The 21043-nt window shown below is 50.4% G+C and overlaps 1 protein-coding gene across 4 annotated transcripts in view; it reads right to left on the bottom strand.

The window, feature by feature from the left end:
• ANKRD28 (ankyrin repeat domain 28) overlaps positions 1-21043 on the bottom strand; it is a 730284-nt gene that overhangs the window by 7409 nt on the left and 701832 nt on the right. For all 4 annotated transcript variants that reach the window (XM_086942193.1, XM_086942192.1, XM_086942190.1 and 1 more), the window contains exon 27: positions 9934-10025. In XM_086942193.1, the coding sequence (XP_086798319.1) occupies positions 9934-10025 (92 nt within the window). The remainder of the gene's footprint in view (positions 1-9933; positions 10026-21043) is intronic.

Genomic DNA, 21043 nt, shown 5'->3' with positions numbered 1-21043 from the left:
GATTTGCAGCACCCACTGTCCGACGTGACAGTGGAAGAGGTGATGGCGAACCCTGCCCCCCACTGGCGTCACATGGGCCTGAAAGCACGGACTAGGAGGGTTTTGAGGCGGATGCTTCAGGGGAAGGTGTGGACTGGCCTCGCCGTTGTCCCCGACCGCCGCCACGGCGGTTTCCACGGCCGCCACTGCACCGTGTGTTAGTCTGCGGTGCGTGGCTGGCAGCACGTGTGGGAGCGCCCCTTCCTTGGCCACGAAAGGAGCTAAAGGCACCCGTTTGCTGGCGTGGGGCCGAGAGACCCAGGGATTTGGCGGTAGCCCTGGAGTCCTTAAAACGCTCAAGCGCATGGTCTGCCTTGTTGCCAAAGAGGCGACGGCCATCAAACGGCATGTCCAGAAGAGTGGCCTGGACATCAGTCGAAAAGTTGGCAGTCCTCAACCAGGCGTGGCGTCGAACCGCCACCGTCGTTGCCATCGCTCTGCCCAGTGAGTCCGTGGTATCCAGCCCACACTGAATGGAATACTGTGCCGCATCTCTACCCTCCGCAAGGGCTTGGACGAGATTAGTCCGAACCCCCTCCGGACATTGTGGCAGCACGTCCGCGACCATGTCCCACAGAGTGTGGGTGTAGCAGCCCAAGAGGCATTCGGTGTTGACTGACCGCAGTCCCAAACTCAGGGACGAGAACACCTTCTTACCAAATTTCTCATACCTCTTGGATTCCCGATCGGGCTGAGCTGTTGGGAATGCAGTCTGGGAAGTAGAGGCCTGGATAACCAGGCTCCCGGGGTGGGGTGGGTGGACAGGAAGCAAGGTTCGCCCGGAGCCGGGCGGTAGCGTCTGGCCACGTTCCTATCTACAGGCGGACCTGTAGCGGGCTTGGACCAAGTGCCCAAAAGAACGTCACACAAGGCCTCATTAAACAGCAACAGAGGCTCAGCCGAGCTCGCCTTTGGTTTAAGGACCTCAGTGAGGAGGTTAATCCTCACGGTCGCGACGGGGAGCTCCAGGCCCAATGCCTTGGCCGCCCACATCAACACTCACTGTAGGTAGCCCCCTCCTCCGTAGCCACGGTTGGAGGGGAGACCAGGCCAGTGTCTGGCGAAGTGTCCAGCCCACTGGCATCCCCAAGCTCACCTGTCCAGTCCTGTTGAGACTGGCACTCCTGTGCCAGAGGGTCCACAGATGGGGCCGGTTCATTGAAGTAAAAATCTCCAAGCGGCGCCTGGCGGCGCCGCTCCAGCGCCGGAACTGAATCAAGGGTAGGATCGGGGACGGCATCGCTCGGAGGCGGCGCCGGGGGCCACACCCTAGGGTCCGGCACCTGCGAGGTCATGAGGTCGATCGGCGACAACCTGGATCCGGAACCGAATCTAGCGGGGGCCTGCGGCGCCGGGAAACAAGTCGCCGGCTGCGCCGTGGCCGAAGCGCCCGGCGGCTTAGGGGCCAAAGCAACCGACCCGCCAGGCCCCGCGGAACCCGAATGAGGAGGGAGTGACCTCATGGCCATGAGGTAGCGCTCGATCTCCTCCGGCGTCACGTCATGCCCAGGGACCGGGGGGTATGGGGCAGGCCGCGACGCTAGCGACTCAGGCTGAGCCGCATGGGCGGAGTCACCCGAACCCCCGGCCGTGCCACGCGATCGTCGGGGGGAGGGGGTCAGAAGAGCGGCGACGCCTTCCCGACCTCTCATGCCTCTTACCTGAGGATCTTGAGCCCTTAGACCGATGCAGACTCTAGGAGTTATGACGACCCCAACCCTGCAACCGGTCCCTCGACCTCCTCCTGGACCGGGACCTTTAACGGCGCGGGGCGACTGCCGGAGCTCAAGTTGCTTGTGGGACCTCTCCCGTCTAGCCTTGGACGTCAGAGCCCGGCAATCGGGGCAGGCTCGGTCCTCGTGGTCGGGGCCCAGACAATGAAGACACCGGCGATGGGGGTCGGTAAGCGACATCAGTCGGCTGCAATCGACGCAGGGTTTGAACTCGGGCATCCCTACCGGCACCGTAGTCGAACGACTCGAGAAAAACAGATCAAAAAGATCAAAAAATTTAGTCAAAAATTGACTAAGGGGTAGAGCTTCTCCGGATCTGCGCTAGCTGGCGAGGAAAAAAGAATGGACGTCAGCGCTCTAGGGCGGCGTCTAAGTACTCCGGCGACGTCATTCCGGCACTAACGACGCCGACGATGGACGCAGAGCCGCGGACGACGCCTGACGCGCTGGGGTATTGCTACGCAAATGTTTTCGGATCCAGTCTGACGCCTGGGGATATTCTAAGGTAAGGAATCTAATACTAACCTGTTTCTTTCAGATAGATGCATGCATTTGTGAATACATTTCTGAAATAATACTTCTCCACACCAAAACTGATCGAGGAAGGGAAAGCCCTGAGCATAAAATGACTAGTATTGCATATGTTTCATTGTATAATTGTGCATTGTTGCATGTGAGACCTGGTCTTATTTTGTAAGCAATAAAAATCAATTTAAATGCACAAAGCTCTTCTCACCCATATTCAGGCATACGTACGACGGCTGGAAGTAAGGGGCGAAACAGTCATGGAACCCAGGGGTGGCCAGAGATACCCTATTCAGAGGGCAAGACCTGAGGAAAGGGGTGCAACGCCCAGAAGATCTCCGGCAAAGGCAACGGGCGCAGTGCCAGCACGTGAAAGACAACTGCCATGATGAAAGACCAGCAACAGAACCAGGCTTTACTGTGGGCCAATCCTACTCGTGCACACTCATGTGTCACAGTGCTGCCACTTTTCAGTGAGATGATGGACCCGGTCACGGCAGCACCAAGGTGGCTTTTCTAGGTAGGATGGCTCCAGCACTACTTCTGCGCAACCCAGGAGGCTTACGGGGCAGTGAAGAGATCGCTCTTACTTCACTTTGGTGGGGCAGAACTGTACAACTTATTTGAGAACTTGCCCAACAAAGGTGGGTTGTGGGGGGGGTGTGGGGGAGATGGAAACACCACTGCAGCATCAGTAAAGACACTTTACCAGCATTTTGACCTGCAGCTCAACCCATACTACAAGAGGTTCAAATTGCAGCAGGCTCAACAGATGGAGGAGCACTCAGTGGATGCGATCTACACACTCTAATTAGCGAGCATGTACGTCAACATCTATCAGCCCGGAGAGAGATGTGCTTAACTGATACAGGGCTGCAGATCCGCAGTCCTGAGGCGTCTCATCTTGTGTCAACCGGGGATATCCTTGGATGACATCCTGGCTCTCGCATGCTCGCATGCGCTAGCAAACAGTTGTGCTGATGACATGGAGGTAGCCGTGGAGAGAGCTGCGACCCTCGCAGGGGCAACACGCATTGTGAAGGTGAAGGAGGAACAGGCTGACACCATTCACAGGAGACTACTTCGCCCTGTGCAGCAAGACAGCAGATGGCAAATGTAGGGAACTGCAGCCTTGAGCAACACACGCCAAATGTCTGCCCTGCTCCTGGGCGTCCGTGCTCCAGATCTGGGTGAATAAATCACTTTGTAAAGGTGTGCCAGAAGGAGAAATAGAGGCCTTGGCCTGAGTACCACGTCAAGGGGCTGACGGCTCTGCGACAGCTGTTGATCAAAGAGAGCGAGTCCGAGGACCCTTCAGAGGGGGTGCCAAGGACACATCCGGACAACGACGACTTCCTAATCTCTATTTGCAGGATAAGAGGGCAGCCAGATACGTCCGCCACCCATGTGCTCAGTGGAAATCAGGGGCACTTTCATGAAGGCGTTCATTGACACTGGTGCTTCTGTCAACATCATGGACTTGTTGCAGTTCGTCAAGCTCACACCATGGCCCAAACGGCCCGTACAAAAGCAAGGATCCTTGGGCAGCTTCTCCAGATGTTCAAAGACCTTGAGTGGCTGAAGCGCACACAGGTCCATCTGCACATTGATGGTTTTGTAAGACCTACAGCACTTCATCGCAGAGTGGTCCCCTTTCTACTTGTAACCACAAGCAGAGAAGGAGCTGTGGGACTTAGAACAGCAAAGGGCCATTAGGAAAGTCACAGTCCCCAAATCCTGGGTGTCCGCACTCAATCGTTCCGAAAACTCAGACTGGAGCCATCCGGCTCTGTGTAAACATGAAACACCAGAATACGGCCATTCGAAGGGAACAGCAAATCACGCGGACTGTGGAAGTCATTGCAGCAGACTCCATAGAGCTCTTTGGCGTACGTGTTCTCAGGGGGAAGTCTGAGCGTAGACCTAAGGCAGGTGTAAGCGATTTGAAAAGTGCAGCAACCCCGTGGAACGCCACAGAGGTGGGAAGCTTCTTTAAAATAACAACCTACTGCATCCGGTTCATCCTGAACCTAGCCAACTTGTCCGCTCGAACAAGAACGGACGTCCCCCGGAGTGGGACACACGCTGACATGGAGTCAGCTGCGAAACAAAAGCGCTGCTGGCTGATGCATACTGTGGTCGATGCAAACTCTGTAGGACTAGGGGCGGCCCTAGTGCAGCTATATAGGCGCACAAATGCCAACATTAGATTAAATGGCCAAGTCTCTGACCCTATCGAAATAAAATTAAGCACAAGCTAGGGATGCCCCAGTCTCCAATAATTTTCGTACTGGAATTGAATAGTATCCTTTGATTCTCTGATATAGGTACGCTCTCTATTGCTGCCTTAAAGAGCATAGGCGCCCTCTTACATTCAGATGTTTGGCCTAGGGAAGTAAGGGTTAATAGGGGGTGTTGGGAGGGGTTTTCCTACAAATGGGAGTGAATAACCAGACTCCAATATGTGAAATACTCAATCATCTTAAAGGACCTTGAACAACTGAGCCCACATGTACCCAGACCACAGAACCTAGTACAGTCGGTATTCAGTGGTCAAGATTTGTTGGAGTGGAGGAAGCAGAGTGGCAGTAGATGGAGATTTAACTCCCTCTCTCAACCTGAACCCCTTCCTCATTTGGTTTTTCTTGCTCAGAAGGCTGGGCCTGCTGCTTCCACTTGTTAAATTGGAGACTAGAGCCTTAATACTGCAGTGGGCCATCTCTTTTTGAATCTTTAAAACAAGCTTCCTCTAACCACTTCAAAAGAAATAACTATTTTAGATCTTAGATGTCCTAGGATAATCTATTCAATGTCTCCCGCCTGGCCACGTCATGACTACCCAGTAGCCTAACAAGCAGTCCGACCAACGTTTACAGAGTGCCAGTATCAAGTGGCGTTAGACTCTTCATTTGCGCCGCACACACCTTGAGGCGACTCTATAGTGCGTTGGTGCAATAGTACACCTCTATGAGATATTGCGACCCGGAAGTGGGCCACCATAATAATGATTGAAATGGCCTGACCAAGATGTATGCGGATCATTATTATGCTCTTTGTATTATCTTCCTATTCGAATGTGGAAAATTATTTTGAGTACCGAGTACTGTTTGACCTCCTCATCCTGCCACTCATTCCGGCTTTTCAATACGTGTGACCCAATTGGATTTCTCCATTGTGGTTATACATAACTCATAGTGTGAGACTTAACTTTACATCTATCCAGTTACTTCATTGGGATCGAACCATTTGGATAATCAGGACGATTGCTATTGAACTGGAGCTTTATGTTCACATTCTCATCTACATGATTTTATGACACATGTGTCGCATATTTTAGCTGCATTAGCCTTGAAAAAGTCCCTGTACTAATTGAATAGTACGGACGAAACACGTGTCGGCTGTCGTTTTATCAATTGGAAAATCACTTTTAAGGATTAATAAAGAAAAAGATGGCATAAATTTGAACTTTATTTGTGTTCTGTCCTACACTATAAGTTGCTGATTGCATTTTGGACCTATTGCTGTTATGACTATAAATCATTTTAGTCTTGAATGTATTTCCATTTGAGGATTGTGCTCTCTTGACCATTCTTGTCTAGACAAACGTGATGGTCCAACAAGGACACATCTCTTACACAGCTTCTATACCATCTTGTTGCAGCTCTTGTGACCTGGCAGATTAAGCACTGAAAGAATTTAAGATTAGGCACTCCAGCTGCTTCATACACATCCTGAAACAGCCATAGGACTACTTAGTATAGAGCTGTCTGCTGCAAGTATCAAAGATGGTCTCTTTTATGCTTTTTTTCGCCTTCTCCTTTAGCTCTACTCAGCATAGAAAAGTTCAACTGTGGTATCAGATGAAGGAAGCAGGGAGATCAGCTGCATCGCTGCTCTCAAACGTCTGACCCTGAATGCAGCCAAACAAAGCATCAATGCCGAAGCCCCAGTAGGTGCTGTGCAACCAAGATGGATCGCACACTACTAGCCTCTCCTCCGGGTCGCCCCTTAGCACTCTGGTACATGTAGTGCATGTAGATGGACGAGTAAAAAGTAGTTCACCACAGTTGGTGCGAGTAGTTACTCATTAACCCCAAGTTCTCTGGACCAGAGACATGGCCCGGGTTTCGGGACAGTTTCCCTCGTCAGCAGAGCAGTGTTTGGGGTGGATGAGAAGGCCGCCAAGTAACCGTCACAGGCCCTGATGCCTCTCCGGCGCGCAGGTGCGTCTCCAAGAGCTTGTCAGCTCAGGGCTCACGGGGGAGCTGACGAGCTCTTGGAGACGCACCTGCGCGCCGGAGAGGCATCAGGGCCTGTGACGGTTACTTGGCGGCCTTCTCATCCACCCCAAACACTGCTCTGCTAACGAGGGAAACTGTCCCGAAACCTGGGCCATGCCTCGGGTCCAGAGAACTTGGGGATAATGAGTACCTACTCGCACCAACTGTGGTGAACTACTTTTTACTCATCCATCTACATGCACTACATGTACCAGAGTGCCAAGGGGCGACACGGAGGAGAGGCTAGTGGTGTGCGATCCATCTTGCTTGTACCAGTAGGTGCTGTGGTTGCAAACGTCTGGAATGTAGGTTTCTGGAAATAAGCCAGTTCTATGGGGCTGGAAACCACTAGGACTGTTACGTGATGTGGATGATTGAGGTGGCATGGAGGTAAAAAAAAAAAAGATGGACTGGATTGCAGCCAAGAGTAATTATCTGTGGCTGAGATAAATTCAAGCAATCCACCCATCGCTTTTAATACTTCCTCAGTGTGACGCCCAATTTTTTTTTTCAATGCTCATTGAACTGGAGCTACACCCAGACAAGGCCCAAATAGACAGATACCAGTCTGCGGTTTCTTGTGTTTCTGTTCAAAGGATGCCTTACCTAATATTTGGGGCTGGACTTTTCCTACTGGAGCAGGGTCAAGGCTGGATTGTGGCCAAGAGTAATTACAAGTGGATAATAGAAATTCAAGCAAGCCACCCATAACGTTTTTATTTTCCTGAGCAAGAGAGTGGCAGTGAAGTGTCATCTCAATATGGCCTCATTTATGGGTGTCAAGAGGAATATGGCAATCTTGATGGTAACCGATGCAGCTTGCACCATCTTTGTGTTTCACACAGGGACGATTCACGCATCTTTCTTCCATTCCATTTCACAGTATGGGTCACTAAGCGCATGGCGTCCCAGTCGTTAGGGTAACACTTGGCTGCATCGATAGTGACTAACGTCATGGCACCAAATACATCTATTATAGGGTTCAGGCACGGATATGCAACTGCTAAATTCTGCACAGGCACTCATGCAATAGCATCAAGGCGCAATTGAATTCGAAAAATAATTGCCAAATTCCGGACTAAAAACACTGAGAAGAACCCTTGAAAACGGGGTGAAAGGTAGATCCTAGCTTCTGTGGTGTGAGCAATAATGGAACTAACATTGTGGGTGCCAGGCTGCTCCATCATGGTGTTGTTAGCATACACAGTGACACCATTTGCTCTCTGACTGTCTTTCAGGTTTAATAGAGCAAGGTTTGCTTTAAGGAAAGGGTAGATAAGATAGGCAGAACAAACCCGAGTGCAAACTGAATTTGGCCAGATAACTCTTCACCGCCTCAAATTGAAGATCTCAATACAGCACAAATTCCTTGGCTTATTAATTCCACAAGTGACTGCAAGTATCCAGGTCTCGATGCTCCACAATTAGAGAATCTGCTGTTTTTGAACACTTCTAGACCTTAAACTGAGGACACCTCAATTGTTCTGGTGTCTGTGAGATACTGCTTGCAATTTACATTCTAATCTGAAATGTTGGTGATTGAAATCTGTGAGAGGACAGACTCTTCAATTGCAATTGTAATTGCATTTATATAGATCTAGCTACCCCTGATGAGATGTCAAACCGCTTTTTGGCGAGTAGCACACTATCCGGAACTCAAACAGGATTAGTGGGGAACTAGTCTAGGGAAATATGAAATTAATTTTAGCAGTGGACAGGTTAGTTGGATTGAAAAGGATAGTGGAGAGATAGAAGAGGGAAGCGAAAAGGGTCTATAAAGTTTTTGTTTGGAGCTCATAGCAGTAGGAGGAGGTTTGGGATCAGTGAAGGTGAAGGGGGGGGGGGAAGAGTCAGAGAGGAGAGTTTTTAGAAAGGCTTGTTTGGGATATCTGAATAGAGGAGGTATGAGATCATGCAAGGGGGTAGAGAGAAGAGTCTAGTAGAATGGGGTTTGGGATGAGTCTGAGTGGAGGTAGAGGACACATTGAGACGTGACATAGGGTGAGAAATATGGTAGTGCATTGGAAATGCTGAATTAGAAGTAAAGTAATACATATAAAGATACATAAGTACATGGAAGGTATATATGTATAAGGAAGGTAATATATGTAGATTTGAGTTGTATTCAATAAACTCAGACTTTCAAGTGTTGCTGTATTAGAAGTTAATTTGTTTTTATAATGTTTTCTTATTTAGTAATTCAATAGTGAAACAACTGTAGCCATTCATGGTCTGAATTTACTTATTTATGCAGTCACCTATATACATATTCGACATGGAATAATATAACCTTTAGAATGTTGCACTATCATTCTTGACAACGACCTGTAAATAGCAAGACCAATTCACACATAGTGGGATCTTGGCAGCACATAGAGCTAGCTTTTAGCAGAATCCCAGACAATATGGACTCGGGCATTCTGCACGTTTAATTACTTCAACAGCACTATCCACTGCACCCATCCTTTAGTTAGATTTTACACGTGGTTTTATATATATATGAAGTCAGGTGCAGCTTTGCAGAGAACAATTACATAAGAAAAGCCTAGGAGTTGACAAAAGCTGAGAACCACCAGGTCCTGCTCATATACCTGCTAGAGGCAGCTGATGGTGACTACATTTGTTCTCCCACTCTTTAATGTATCCATACAGGCCTTGTTGATCCCAGTTATGAAGTGTGCCCTCACCATCCATGCATTAAAGTGAATTCATCCATTTACTGCTCTTACTGCAAATAAGTTATTTTCCCTTTCTGGGAATAACTTCACATTTTTGAAAAACCATGTTTTGACAACCTAATCTAAAGTCCCACTTCCAATACAACATCCTTCTAGGTTCTCACTTCTTCCCTGGAATAGATTATATCCCTTTTTTTTTTAAATGTCTTACATCACCACTCTCTCAACTTGTACACTGTAGGTGTGGCATCACCACTGCTTTTAATGTGGCAACAAGCCCCATTTTCAACCTCTCCAGTGCATTAACGTATTACCTGAGTTTGTGACACTCGCTTGTGACAGAAAATCTTTGCAGTCACATGACGAAATCTAGACCCCTTACAATAGCCTCCAACATCCTCTCCCCAGCCCAGTATCACAACATGTGCTCCTCATTCAGAAAGTTTTAGATTGCAATCTTAAAGACTTTCAAAACTGTGACAAGTGCCACCTTACAGCAGACAGAGCTTCGGGAAAAAGTTAACCTGGTGCTAACCTGTTGCCCTGCTCCCATGGAGGCGAATACTCTGCTGTGAGGTTTACAGTTTATGGAACCGGTCTTCCCAACCCAAAGAGCTCCCATCCTGCCTCAGTCAGAAAGCTTAAACTTTAGTTGCTGGATAGAAAAACAGATCCTACCATTTTCATCAACAGCGAGAACGCTTGCTCCTTTTCCCAAGAGTTCTTGAACAACAACAGTTAATCCATTGCGAGCAGCAACATGCAGCGGTCTACAAAGAAAAATAAAACAATATAACCATTGAAAGACCTAAGCAGAGAGCTCGTGTGCCAAATTATTGGGGTGTGCGTCAGTGGGTAGTGAAGCCAAAACACAGGAATTGAGAGACAGAGGCCCGATCCTGTTCATGGGGCACCATGATTATGGATGAAAACTCAGTGAGAACTATTTGTACAGCTTGAAGAGTCCGGAAAAGTACCAAATACATCTCTTTAATCCTTTTTACTACAGAACATGGCTCAACGCGACGTTCACAGAAGTGCAACCTTTAGGTCCTGCTGCTCCAGAATGTTTGGGAGCACTCTTCTTAAAAGAAGCTACTTCACAAACACTAGCATCTTTCCTTACACATGTTGAGCAAGCAGAGTAGTTGAATCCTCACCACAAGCAGTACTCAACTTGGACCCAGTAACCCTCACAGCTTTTGCTACTTTATTTTATTATTTCCAAAATGTTCCCAATGTTTTCTTATTTAAGAAACCCCGATTTCGGAAAGCACAGAAATCTATTTTGTGCTAGTATCTGTGCATTAAAGTATAATAAGAGATAGGTATTAATGTTATAAAATGTGCCATACAGAGTGCCTTTAAATTAAGTAGTATGAAAATACAAATTATGGCCTTGATTAAGATTAGTTAACCAGACTTTGCTGTACAAATAGTGTCCCTTTCTATAAATGCAGCTGAGAAAGATTAAGTCCATTGTGGTTAGCAATATTAGAACTGGTGGAGTGGGAGTATGCATGAGGTGATATACAAATCAGTGTCCTAGTAAAACTGTAGTGTAAATTAGTCCAGATATCCTACTGTGATTTGTGGAGGGGAGAAAGGAAATTTAGATGATCATGGACCCCTCCCCCCATAGAAAATCGTCATAACTAGACTTCTTGCAAACCTTTTAACAATAAAAAGGAAAGTTTTACTTACCCTGTAAGCATCTGTTCTTGGCATGTAGTGCCATAGATTCACATCCTTGGTATACTCCTGCTGTCTAGTGTTGGGTCTGGCTGTGTGCAAGTTGTTTTTCTTTTAAGGAGTCTTGCGAGTTACAGGAATAGTGACTCCACCCTTTGGTGATATGTATGGCCATATAATCCATTGTTAGATTGCTTTTTCCCCACATGGCAGGTGAGGGAGTGTGAAACCAAGTGATAGGTAAGAGATGTTCATGCATTAGAGAAAAAAGGGATATATTAGGAGATACTGCAACGGCCACAGGTGTCCGGGGAGGGGTTGGACGCATGTGAATCTAAGGCACTACATGGCATACACATGCTTGCAGGCTAAGTAACATTTTCCGTTCGAGGCATGCATGGCTGTAGATACGCATGCATTGCATAGACTGTAAAGTAGTCCTCCCCAAAAGCGGTGGCTAGTCTGTGGATGTTTTAATTATTTAGAAAAGTGTACGTAGCACTGCCTGGCCAACATTAGCTTGTTGCCGTGCTACAACATCCAAACAGCAGTGTTTAGTGAAAGTGTGTGTTGTAGATCAGGTAGCTGCTTTACATAGGTCAGCTATTGGGATGTTCCCCAGGAAGGCACAGTGCAGTGTGCTCTAAGAGGAGCAGGCAAAGTCATTTTAGCTTTAGCATAAGATATCTGAATACATTTAACTATCCATCTGGCAATGCCTGATTTGTATATAGCCTTTACTCTAAGGGGTTCAGGAGAAAACATCAAAAAGGTGTTGAGTTTTCTAAACGTTTTTGCCCTATCAATGTAGTACACGAGGGCTCTTTTGACATCTAAAGTATGGATAGCTCACTCCAAACAGAGTATGGTGGTGGGAAAAAGACAGTTGGTCTATAAAAGTGATTGAGATTGAAGTGGCACTACATATGGCAGGAATTTGGGGTTGGTCCGGAGTATAACCCAGTGCCTGTGAATTTGGGTTCTTACAGGGTTAATGTCTGAATCTCACTGACAAGCATGAGTGATGTAATAGCAACTAAAATTGCCACCTTCCAAGAAAGAAATTGAAGGGGGCATGTGTGAAGGGGCTCAAAAGGAGGGCCCATGAGTCGTGCTAGTACAATTCTAAGATTCCATGAGAGGGCTGGTGGAACCCGTAGTAGAATCTCTTGTAAGACCTTCCATAAAGGCATTTATTAATGATATTTTGAAACGGGAGATGTGTTGCCTATTTTGACAATAGGCAGCAACTGCAGCTAGATGCAACTGTATGGGGGCGAAGGCTCTGCAAGAAATCTTTAAGTAAGGCAAACAATGTTTTCTACTGTATCTTGAAAAGGGCCTATCAGTTTGGAATGACAATAGCAGACAAACCTTTTCTATTTGACCGCATAGCATGCACGAGTGGGAGATCGGAGGACTTCCTTGAGAATGATCATGCACTCAGGGAGGAAAATTAAGGTATCCACATTTTATGCCCTCAGGACCCAGATCGTTATGTTGAGGGACCTGGGATCCGGGTGCCTGATTTCGCCATGGTTTTGCATGAGAACGTTCGTCCTGCTGGGGAGCCTCTTGTGCAGGACTAGAGAAAGGTCGAGCAGAGCTGTGAACCAGGGCTTTCGAGCCCATGTGGAAGCTACCAGGATGAGAGAGAGGCACTGGCGGAAGCCTCCGAACCACACATGTAAGAAGAGGGAGCGGAGGAAAAGCAAAGGCAAATATCCCTGAACAATTCATACATAGTGCTTGCCGCTGAACTGTGGGTGTGGAAACCTGGAGGCGAAGTTTGGGCACTAGGCGCTCTCCACGGTTGCGAACAGGTCTATTTGAGTGAACCCTATTTGCAAAAGTAACAGAGGAGGACTTAGAGGTGGAGTTTGAGGCCCCACTTGTTTACTTGTTGCCTTATCCTGCTGAATTGTTGTTCATCCCCAGAAGGTACTCCGCTAACAGGCGAATGTTGTGACAGAGCCCAACGCCTAACGGCCTCAGATAGGGACATCACATCTCTAAGTCTGCGAGTTCAGTAGAGTGCCGAGGTCATGTGTGTAACGCTACGTGTAACATAGTGGTGTCGCGAGTAACAGGGCGCCGCATTGGTAGTGGTCAGGCTGCGGAGCTGGGCATTGAGTACAGGAGGACTTATCTATGAAGAGGAGGCGTACGGACAGGGAGAGGAGGGGGGTGGGGGGAGAGAAGCGGGACAGGGCGCAGGGTACAGGCAGGCTCGGACTCCGGAGCGCACTCCCAGGAGGAAGGAAAGAAGGGGAGAGGGCGGTGCAGTAGAAGTACGGCAGGGGCAAGGAGCAGGCCAGGGACAGGGGGAAGGGGAAGAGCACTTCAAGTATCAGGTTGGTCTTCGCTCTGCTGGCGGAGCAGATAGGCAGTGAGGGGCCCCCATATATCTTTGGGGCGTGATTTGTGCAGTAAGAGTTCAGAATAATTGTGCAGGTGATCCTGCCAGGTAGACATCGTATGGAGCCAGACCTTGAATTTGGGAGCTCGTCCCCTGCCCCATCTACAGGCAACCTGGTGTTTGGCCAACAGAAGGCCTGGTGCAAAAAATATTTTGTGTGCCTTCAGTGCCGGGACCGCGTGCCCCAGCAAGGCAGTTTTGGGACAGGGCTCCATACCGATCCCAACCATATCAGATAAGGCTCTGAAAATGGCACGCCAATATTCCGCCACTGCAGGGCAGGTCCACGCCAGGTGGAAGAAGTCAGCCCCTTCCGCTCCGCAACGGAGGCAGCGGTCGTTATTTTGGAGGCCAAGACGGAACAGTTTGGAAGGAGTGAAATAAGAACGGTGCAAGAATTTATAGTGGATTAAGCGCAAACGAGTATTACCGGTTACCGCGGTGGTGTGCGTGCAGCTTTCCTCCCATTGGTCGTCAGAGAGCGGCGCGTCAAGGTCCCCGTCCCACTCGCTGCGGGCCTTGAGCGGGGGAGGCGATGGAGCAGGCTGAGCATGTTTATACAGCATGGATACCACGTGCTTAGGGGTTTCGGTTTGTAAAAGCGAATGTAAGGGGGGGAGGGTTTCCGGCTCTTCAGGAAAGTTCGGGAGGCCTGCTTTGACATTCTGCCTTAAACGGACATAAAGGAATGTGTCCATGACAGTGGGGGGGTTTTCCCCGAAAAACTGCGCCGAGGAGCGGAACTGCCCCTGGAGGGAAAGATCCCCCCAGGTATGAATCGCTAGCCTCTTGAGGAACTTGCGCCCTATCTCCTCCCCGGCTATGCTCAGTCTAGGGTCGTGAGCTAGGGGCATGCATGGTGAGTATAGAAAGGTAACCTCCATATGAGCCGCAATACGACGCCAGGCCTGGACAGTGCAGTCCACAGTAGTAGGGTCCCGGTCGGTCGCACTCGAGTCGGTATAAAGGTATCCTGATGGTTGAATGGGACGCATATAACCATCCTCCACCGCTAGATGAGCCATGAAGGGAGGGGGATGAAGCCAGTATGCCACAAAGTGTGCCTGGGCACAGTCATAGTACCTCCGAAAGTCAGGAACATCAAACCCGCCTTGGTGATAGGGTAACTTCAGCATCTTTAAACTGATCCTAGCCTGTTTGCCACCCCAGATCAGTCTCGACAGTTGGGAATCAAGGGCACAAAAGAAGTGTGAGCCTGGGCTATAAGGTATATTGATGAATAGGTAGAGCAACTTAGGAAGGACAACCATTTTTACTAGGGAAATGCGTCCTGCCATCGAGAGTGGGAGATGGATCCATTTAGAAATGTTGTCGGTGATTTTGTCCAGGGCAGTGCCATAGTTAGCCCTAATGAGGGCTTCGCGATCACGGGAGACCACTACACCGAGATACTTGAGTTCCTCGGATTCCCATATCAGAGGATAGTCCAGAGGGAATCGTGTGGTTTTATCAGTTAAGTGGAAGAGGGCATACTTCGACCAGTTAATCTGAACTCCCGAGATAGCACCGAACTTAGTTATTTCCCGTAGCAGAGGGTTAAGGTTGTCTCGTGGCTTGTCGATATGGAGGGTGATGTCATCTGCATATAATGAGACTAGGAGCTGTCGTTCCGGGTATATCAGGGAGCGGTGGTTATGATGCTGTCGGAGTTTGGCGGCAAGCGGCTCAATGGCTATCGTGAATAGGACGGGGGAGAGGGGGCAACCTTGTCTGGTGCCTCCACGGATGGGAAAGGAGGCAGATCGTGCTCCATTGAGGAGGACGGAAACGCGCGGCTCACCGTAAAGCAACTTAATCCAGTTGAGGAAGCTGTAAGGGATCCCCATGCATTCAAGGAGGGCAAATAGGTAGTCCCACTCAAGGGAGTCAAACGCCTTGGTGGCGTCGAGAAATACCGCCGCAGCTTCGCATCTGGGGTTAATGTCTTGTAGGACGGCCTGAAGGGTGCGTAAATTGTGGGAGGTCGCCCTATTGGGAACAAAACCCGCCTGGTCAGGAAGGACCAGGCGCTCCATTAGCAGGTTGAGGCGGGATGGTAGTACCTTCGCTAGGATTTTGACATCCGTATTAAGGAGCGAGAGGGGCCTATAGGAGTCGCAGTGTTCAGGAGGCTTGCCTGGCTTCAATAGGGAAGTGATGAGTGCTACACGCAAGGACGAGGGCAAAAGGCCACCCTCAAGGGAGGCGTAAGAAACCTGCTGGAGCATAGGGGCAAGGATATGAATATATGCTTTGTAGAAATCGACCGGTAGGCCATCGGAACCCGGCGATTTGCCCGACTTCATGGACATGATGGCGTCCTTAATTTCATCCACTTAGAGTATGTGGTGTAGGAATTTTTGTTGGGAAGGACCAAGCCAGGCTATAGCAGTATGATCTAGGTAGGGACTCAGGTCAATAGGAACCGACCTATGAGAGGTGTAAAGAGAGGAATAATGTTTGGTAAGAATGCGGAGTTGCTCAGGCAGGTCTCGTTGCGGAGTTTGGTGCTCATCCAACAGGGTGGTGACATAGCCATTGTACCTAGGGGGGGCGTACAGCAGAGGCAAGAGCCCTACCGGGCCTATCTCCCTCCCCGAAGACCCGCGCTGTATGTTGCTTGCCGAGGAATTTGCACTCCCTATCCGCCGCCTCGGTATATTTGTTCAGTTTATCACAAAGGAGGGCATTAGAAGAATGGCCCAGGGACTCGCTCGCACTAGTGCGCTCTAGCTCCCGCAATTCGGATTCAAGTTTGCGAAGTTCCCCCGTATGGATTTGAGTACACCACCCCCTTTAGAGATACACCACCCACGGACAGTGACCTTGAAGGCCTCCCACACCACAGTGAGGTCAGATACCGACCCTACATTCCGGTCGAAAAAATCTTGAATGTCTCGTTCAAGGTCAGCCCTGAAAGCGGAATCAGTAAGGTGTGAGAGGTTAAAGCGCCAGCAGAGATACGGGGAGGTCGCAAGGGGGATGCGCAATGAAATGAGGACCGGGGAATGGTCGGAGAATGTCCTTGAGAGGTGTATGGCTTTGATCAGCCAGGGGGAAAGGCCCGATGACAAGAACACATAGTCTAACCGCGCCCATGTGGAGTGTATTGCCGAGTGGCGAGTGCCCTGCTTAAGGGAAGGGTGTAGGTGTCGCCAAGAATCAATGAGGGAGTGATCGGTAAGCAAGGAAGAGAGGACACGTTGAGTATGAGAGTAGTGTGCCGTTTGTGGGTGAGAGCGGTCCATGCACGGCCTGACGACGGCATTAAAGTCACCACCTAGTATCACATGACCTATACCTAGGGTCTGAATTTTACCCCATAATGTGAGCAGCGATGAGGTGTCATTGACGTTAGGGCCATAGTAGCAGGCAAAAAGGACCGAATGGGAGTGTAGAGTCCCCCAGACCATGCAGTATCTCCCCCCGGGATCCGCCTCCGTCCCCGCAGGAAGGAACCTCAAACCCCGCCTGACCAAGATCGTAACACCCCTGGCGTAGTTAGAGTAGGAGGAAAAAACCCTGCAGGAAGCCCAACGAGATGCAAAGTGAGAGGTGTTATCAGACAACAGATGCGTTTCTTGGAGCATAGCAATTGAGACCCCCTGCCTGTCCAGATATCCCAAGATTTGTCTCTTCTTTCTGGGGTTATTCAGTCCCCTAACATTCCATGACACCAGCTGGAATTGAAGCGCAGGCGACTCAGGTTCTACGTCACCCATTCATACAGATGCAGCATTATGTAGCATAAAATCACACAGTTTAGGACCAAAGCATTTTCAATGACGAACATAGCATACACTTCCCGCAGACAACCCCCCCCCTCGGACCACCCAGGGACAACCAATCCAAAATGACAAGGTAGTGGAACAAAACCCATTCCCACCCACACCGGCAACCCCAACTGGCCGGGAATTCAACCCCCACCCGGTTCCCCAAAACTCATTCTAAGTACTCCCTAAACAGAGTAGAATACAAATACCACCTCCCAGGAGAGAGGAGGGGTTCGCACATATGGGGGGCCGGAACTAGGGGTCCGTCCAAGTATGCAACATGTTTGAACATTTCCCCACCCACACCGGCAACCCCAACCCGCCGGGTATTCAGAACCCACCCACCCAAAGTCAACCCTCCCACTCCCTAACTTAGAAACAGAAGTAAAGACAGAGTCTCCCCTATTCTGCTAGCAGAAGGGGTATTTGGGGGTTCGCCCATCGGGGGTCAGTTCTAGGGGGGCGCCCAACCTGTCATCCACCTCCCTACTTGCACCCACTCGGAGCCAGGTATGTTCCTGGACTCACTACGTGGGACGGAGGTGGGTGATCGAGCACCAGAAGTTATTGAAACCGGGTCATACAATTACTTGAAAATGTACCTCACCGGATACTGAAGTCGTGCTCGTTCATACTCATCTTGGACATGACAGACGCCACGGCTACAGTTCAGTCTTGGTGGTTCATAGGCGATGTGGATCTGGAGCGTTGTCTTTCAGCACTTCCCCTATCCTTGTTTTTCTTGTGCTGCTTGAGGAAATCTTCCACCTGTTGAGGATTTTGAAAGAAGAGTTGTTGCCTTGGTAGGTGATTTTTAGTTTCGCCGGGTATAGCATGGCGTATGGTATCTCTTGTTCCTGAAGTTTTTTCTTCACTCCTGCGAATTTCTTTCTAGCCTCCTGTACCGCCGGGGTGAAGTCAAGGAAGAAGGAGAGCGTAGTATTGCAGTATCCTACAGTGCTGATCTCTCTTGCCCGTCTAAGCAACGCGTCCCGGTCCCTATAGTTTAGGAATCTCGCGATGATGGTGCGCGTAGGGGCCCCTGGCTTAGGGCGCGCGGCTAGGGACCTGTGGGCTCGCTCGACTATTAGGTGCGGGGAGAAGGATTCCTTACCAAAGAGTTCGGTGACCAGATTCTCGATAAATACCTCCATTCTCCCTGTGTTTGTGGTCTCCGCCAGACCCATGACGCGAATGTTATTGCGACGGTACCTCGCTTCCAAATCCTCGTTCTTTTCGGCAATGACTCTTTTGGGACACCTGTCTGCTGTTTGAGGTGGCCCCATCTTCCAGCACAGAGATCCTGTCCTCCGCATCTTTGATTCTGGTGTCGTGGCTTTCCAGCTTTGTGACCACGCTATCCATGCGAGTGTTGATATTGTCAATCTTGGAGTCAATATTTGATAGACTTTGTTGCATGCTAATCAGCAAGGTTTTCCAGTTCTCGTCTGGGGGACCACGGGCGTTGGGACTGCCCTCCGGGTCTTGTGTACTCTTGGGGTTTCTTTTAGTCTCAAATGGTATCTTAGATTGTTTGGCATCGCTGCGCCCCATGTCGCGTCTTGGCGTTCGCGAGGCCGATGTGGCGGCCGAGGCCAGGGTGTAGTGAGGAAGGTGTTGGGCCAGCGACCCGAGAACTGTTGGGGCAGGTTGGTATTGCGGCCACTGCACTTCTCGCGAGAGGGGGCGCAGGCCGCACCTGCACGTGGGGCTTAGGGCGTAGCGTGAGTCTGGAGCGCCCCTTTTGGCGCTGTTAGTGGCAGCAATCGCAGATATGCAGGCGGACACAACAGGTCAGTCCGGTCGTCCCCTCTGGCTGTAAACCGGGCGAGGAAAGGCCGTGATCCCAAATGTGGCGTGTGATGACACTTTTCGCTGTGAGCTAAGGCAGGGTGCAGTCAGTATCCTCCAGGTCACGGAGGCAGCCAATTGTCACGGAGGGGAAGGCAATGTCACATCTGGCATGAGACTATGCTTACGGGAGGGGGGGGGGGGGCAGAGAGGGGGGGGGGGGGGGAAGTGATTCTGCTGTTAGTTGCAGCCACCGGCAATCCGTGGCTTCAGCGTCTCTCTGTTAAGCCCTCAGGCGATCAGGGGCGGCTTATGCACCAGCTGTCTGTGGCCTGCGGGTACCTCTTTTACAACACTTGTCCAGGCAGAAGGACAGAAGGCAGACCGGGCTCTGGGTTTACCCTTTCGGAGGACGCGCGCTGCTGTGTGACGTTGGGAGGAGAAGCAGTTTCACGGCCCACCAGACAGGCCCCAGAGGTGAGGAGGTAAGCCTTGCCAGAGGTGTGCAGCAATCAGTTTACAATTGGGGCCTCGGTGCTATCCGGCCAGCTCAGCACCCGGAATGATATGGCATGGAGCAGGCTCGGCACCTCAAGTTGGTGGAGGGGCAGTTCCCAATGTCCGCCAGGCCGCACTCGCACCCTCCGCCAACCGGATCCGTCGTCCCGGTTGCAGGTGAAGTCTCCTTCCTACGGGTCAAGCCCCAGGCCCCCAGGTCACAGGATGAGCAGGTGAGTGTACGCCAGCAGTTGTTGGGAGGCGGGAAGGCCGCAGCTGAAGGGCGGGTATGCCCCGACATCCGTAACGACAGAGTGTTGGGCCTCAGGGTAGTGTACAGGCCGCTTCTCGTGACTGGTGAGCTGCGGGGAGGCCGCCGCTAAGAAGCGGACGGGCCAGGCAGCCGGGCGCAGTCAGCTAGGGTGCTTGGGATCGATATGGCAGGCAATGTCCTTGACTGTGTGGCAGGGCGCCGGCCGGTATATATTCCCGGTGTCGGGTCAGGTAGGCCTCGCAGCAGTTCCCGCCAAGGGGTTTGAAGTTCGCGCTGTAAGTTTATCCCCTCTTCCCAGGCAGGGCTCACCTTGCATACACAGGGGTTTTTCTCGCCGCGATGTAGTTCCCTCAGGGAGTCCACCAGTGCCAGCAGTGTCCGCAAGCAGCTGGGAGCGCAGCCTCGACTAGGCCTCAGAGCCCCGGAGTTTCCTGGCGCGCTGAGCCGACCGGTCGGCAGATCGCGGTCCAGCACTGCAGTCAGCCCCCAGGAAACAGGCCGATCTCTCCGCTTCCGATCAGGCGTTTAGCACGATTTTACCACCGCTGAGATCAGGGGGCTGTCACGATCCCAGTTCCGAGGTGTCCGGGCAGTTTTTCCCAGTCAGGATGATCTGGAGGATGAGTCAAAGGCTCGATCTGACAAGGCCTCACTACAGTGCGGCCATCTTGGTTTGGCGCCACATAGCGCCCCCGCTGTTGATTTAGTTGGAACAAGGGAATCCGTGCTTTAAAGGGCTGTATACTTGCAGAATTAGAATAGGCTAAGCCTATTCCGGGGTGGAAATTAGGACCAAGGTAAGGCTGGATCTGTACGGGTTGGAGTTGGTATTTGGTGGCGTTGATGGTTAATCCTAAGCAATAAATCAGATCTATCGTAATTTGCATGTGGTTTAGGCACAGTTAACGGGTGGCAGCTTTGGAGAGCCGATTGTCCCGATAATGGAAGACATGAACATCCTGTCTGAGTAGGTAAGCGGGTACCACCGCAAGGCACTTGATGAATTCCCTAGGTACAGTAGTGACCATAAACGGGAGGGCTTTGAACAAGAAGTGCCTTCCGCCTACCACAAACCTGAGATATCTGCGATGTGCTGGGTGTATTGGAATGTAGAAATATGTGTTCTTTAGATCTAGCACAGCCATAGAGTTGCCAAGCTTGAGAAGCGGGGGAACGGTTACCATGTGGTAGTGTTCTGAAAGGATGTATTTGTTTAGGGGCCAGAGGGACCGGTCCTTTTTTGCGTATAAGTATAGCAAGTACACTCCTGTACCCCTGCTGATGATTGGGGACAGGGAGGCAGCTCCTTTGAGGAGGAGGGCTTTGAACTCGTTTTTGATC

The sequence above is a fragment of the Lissotriton vulgaris genome, chromosome 10 (genome assembly GCF_964263255.1).
Source record: "Lissotriton vulgaris chromosome 10, aLisVul1.2, whole genome shotgun sequence".
Taxonomy (NCBI): domain Eukaryota; kingdom Metazoa; phylum Chordata; class Amphibia; order Caudata; family Salamandridae; genus Lissotriton; species Lissotriton vulgaris.
The sequence above is the reverse complement of the archived record's forward strand: the minus strand, read 5'-3'. Positions and strand labels throughout refer to the sequence as shown.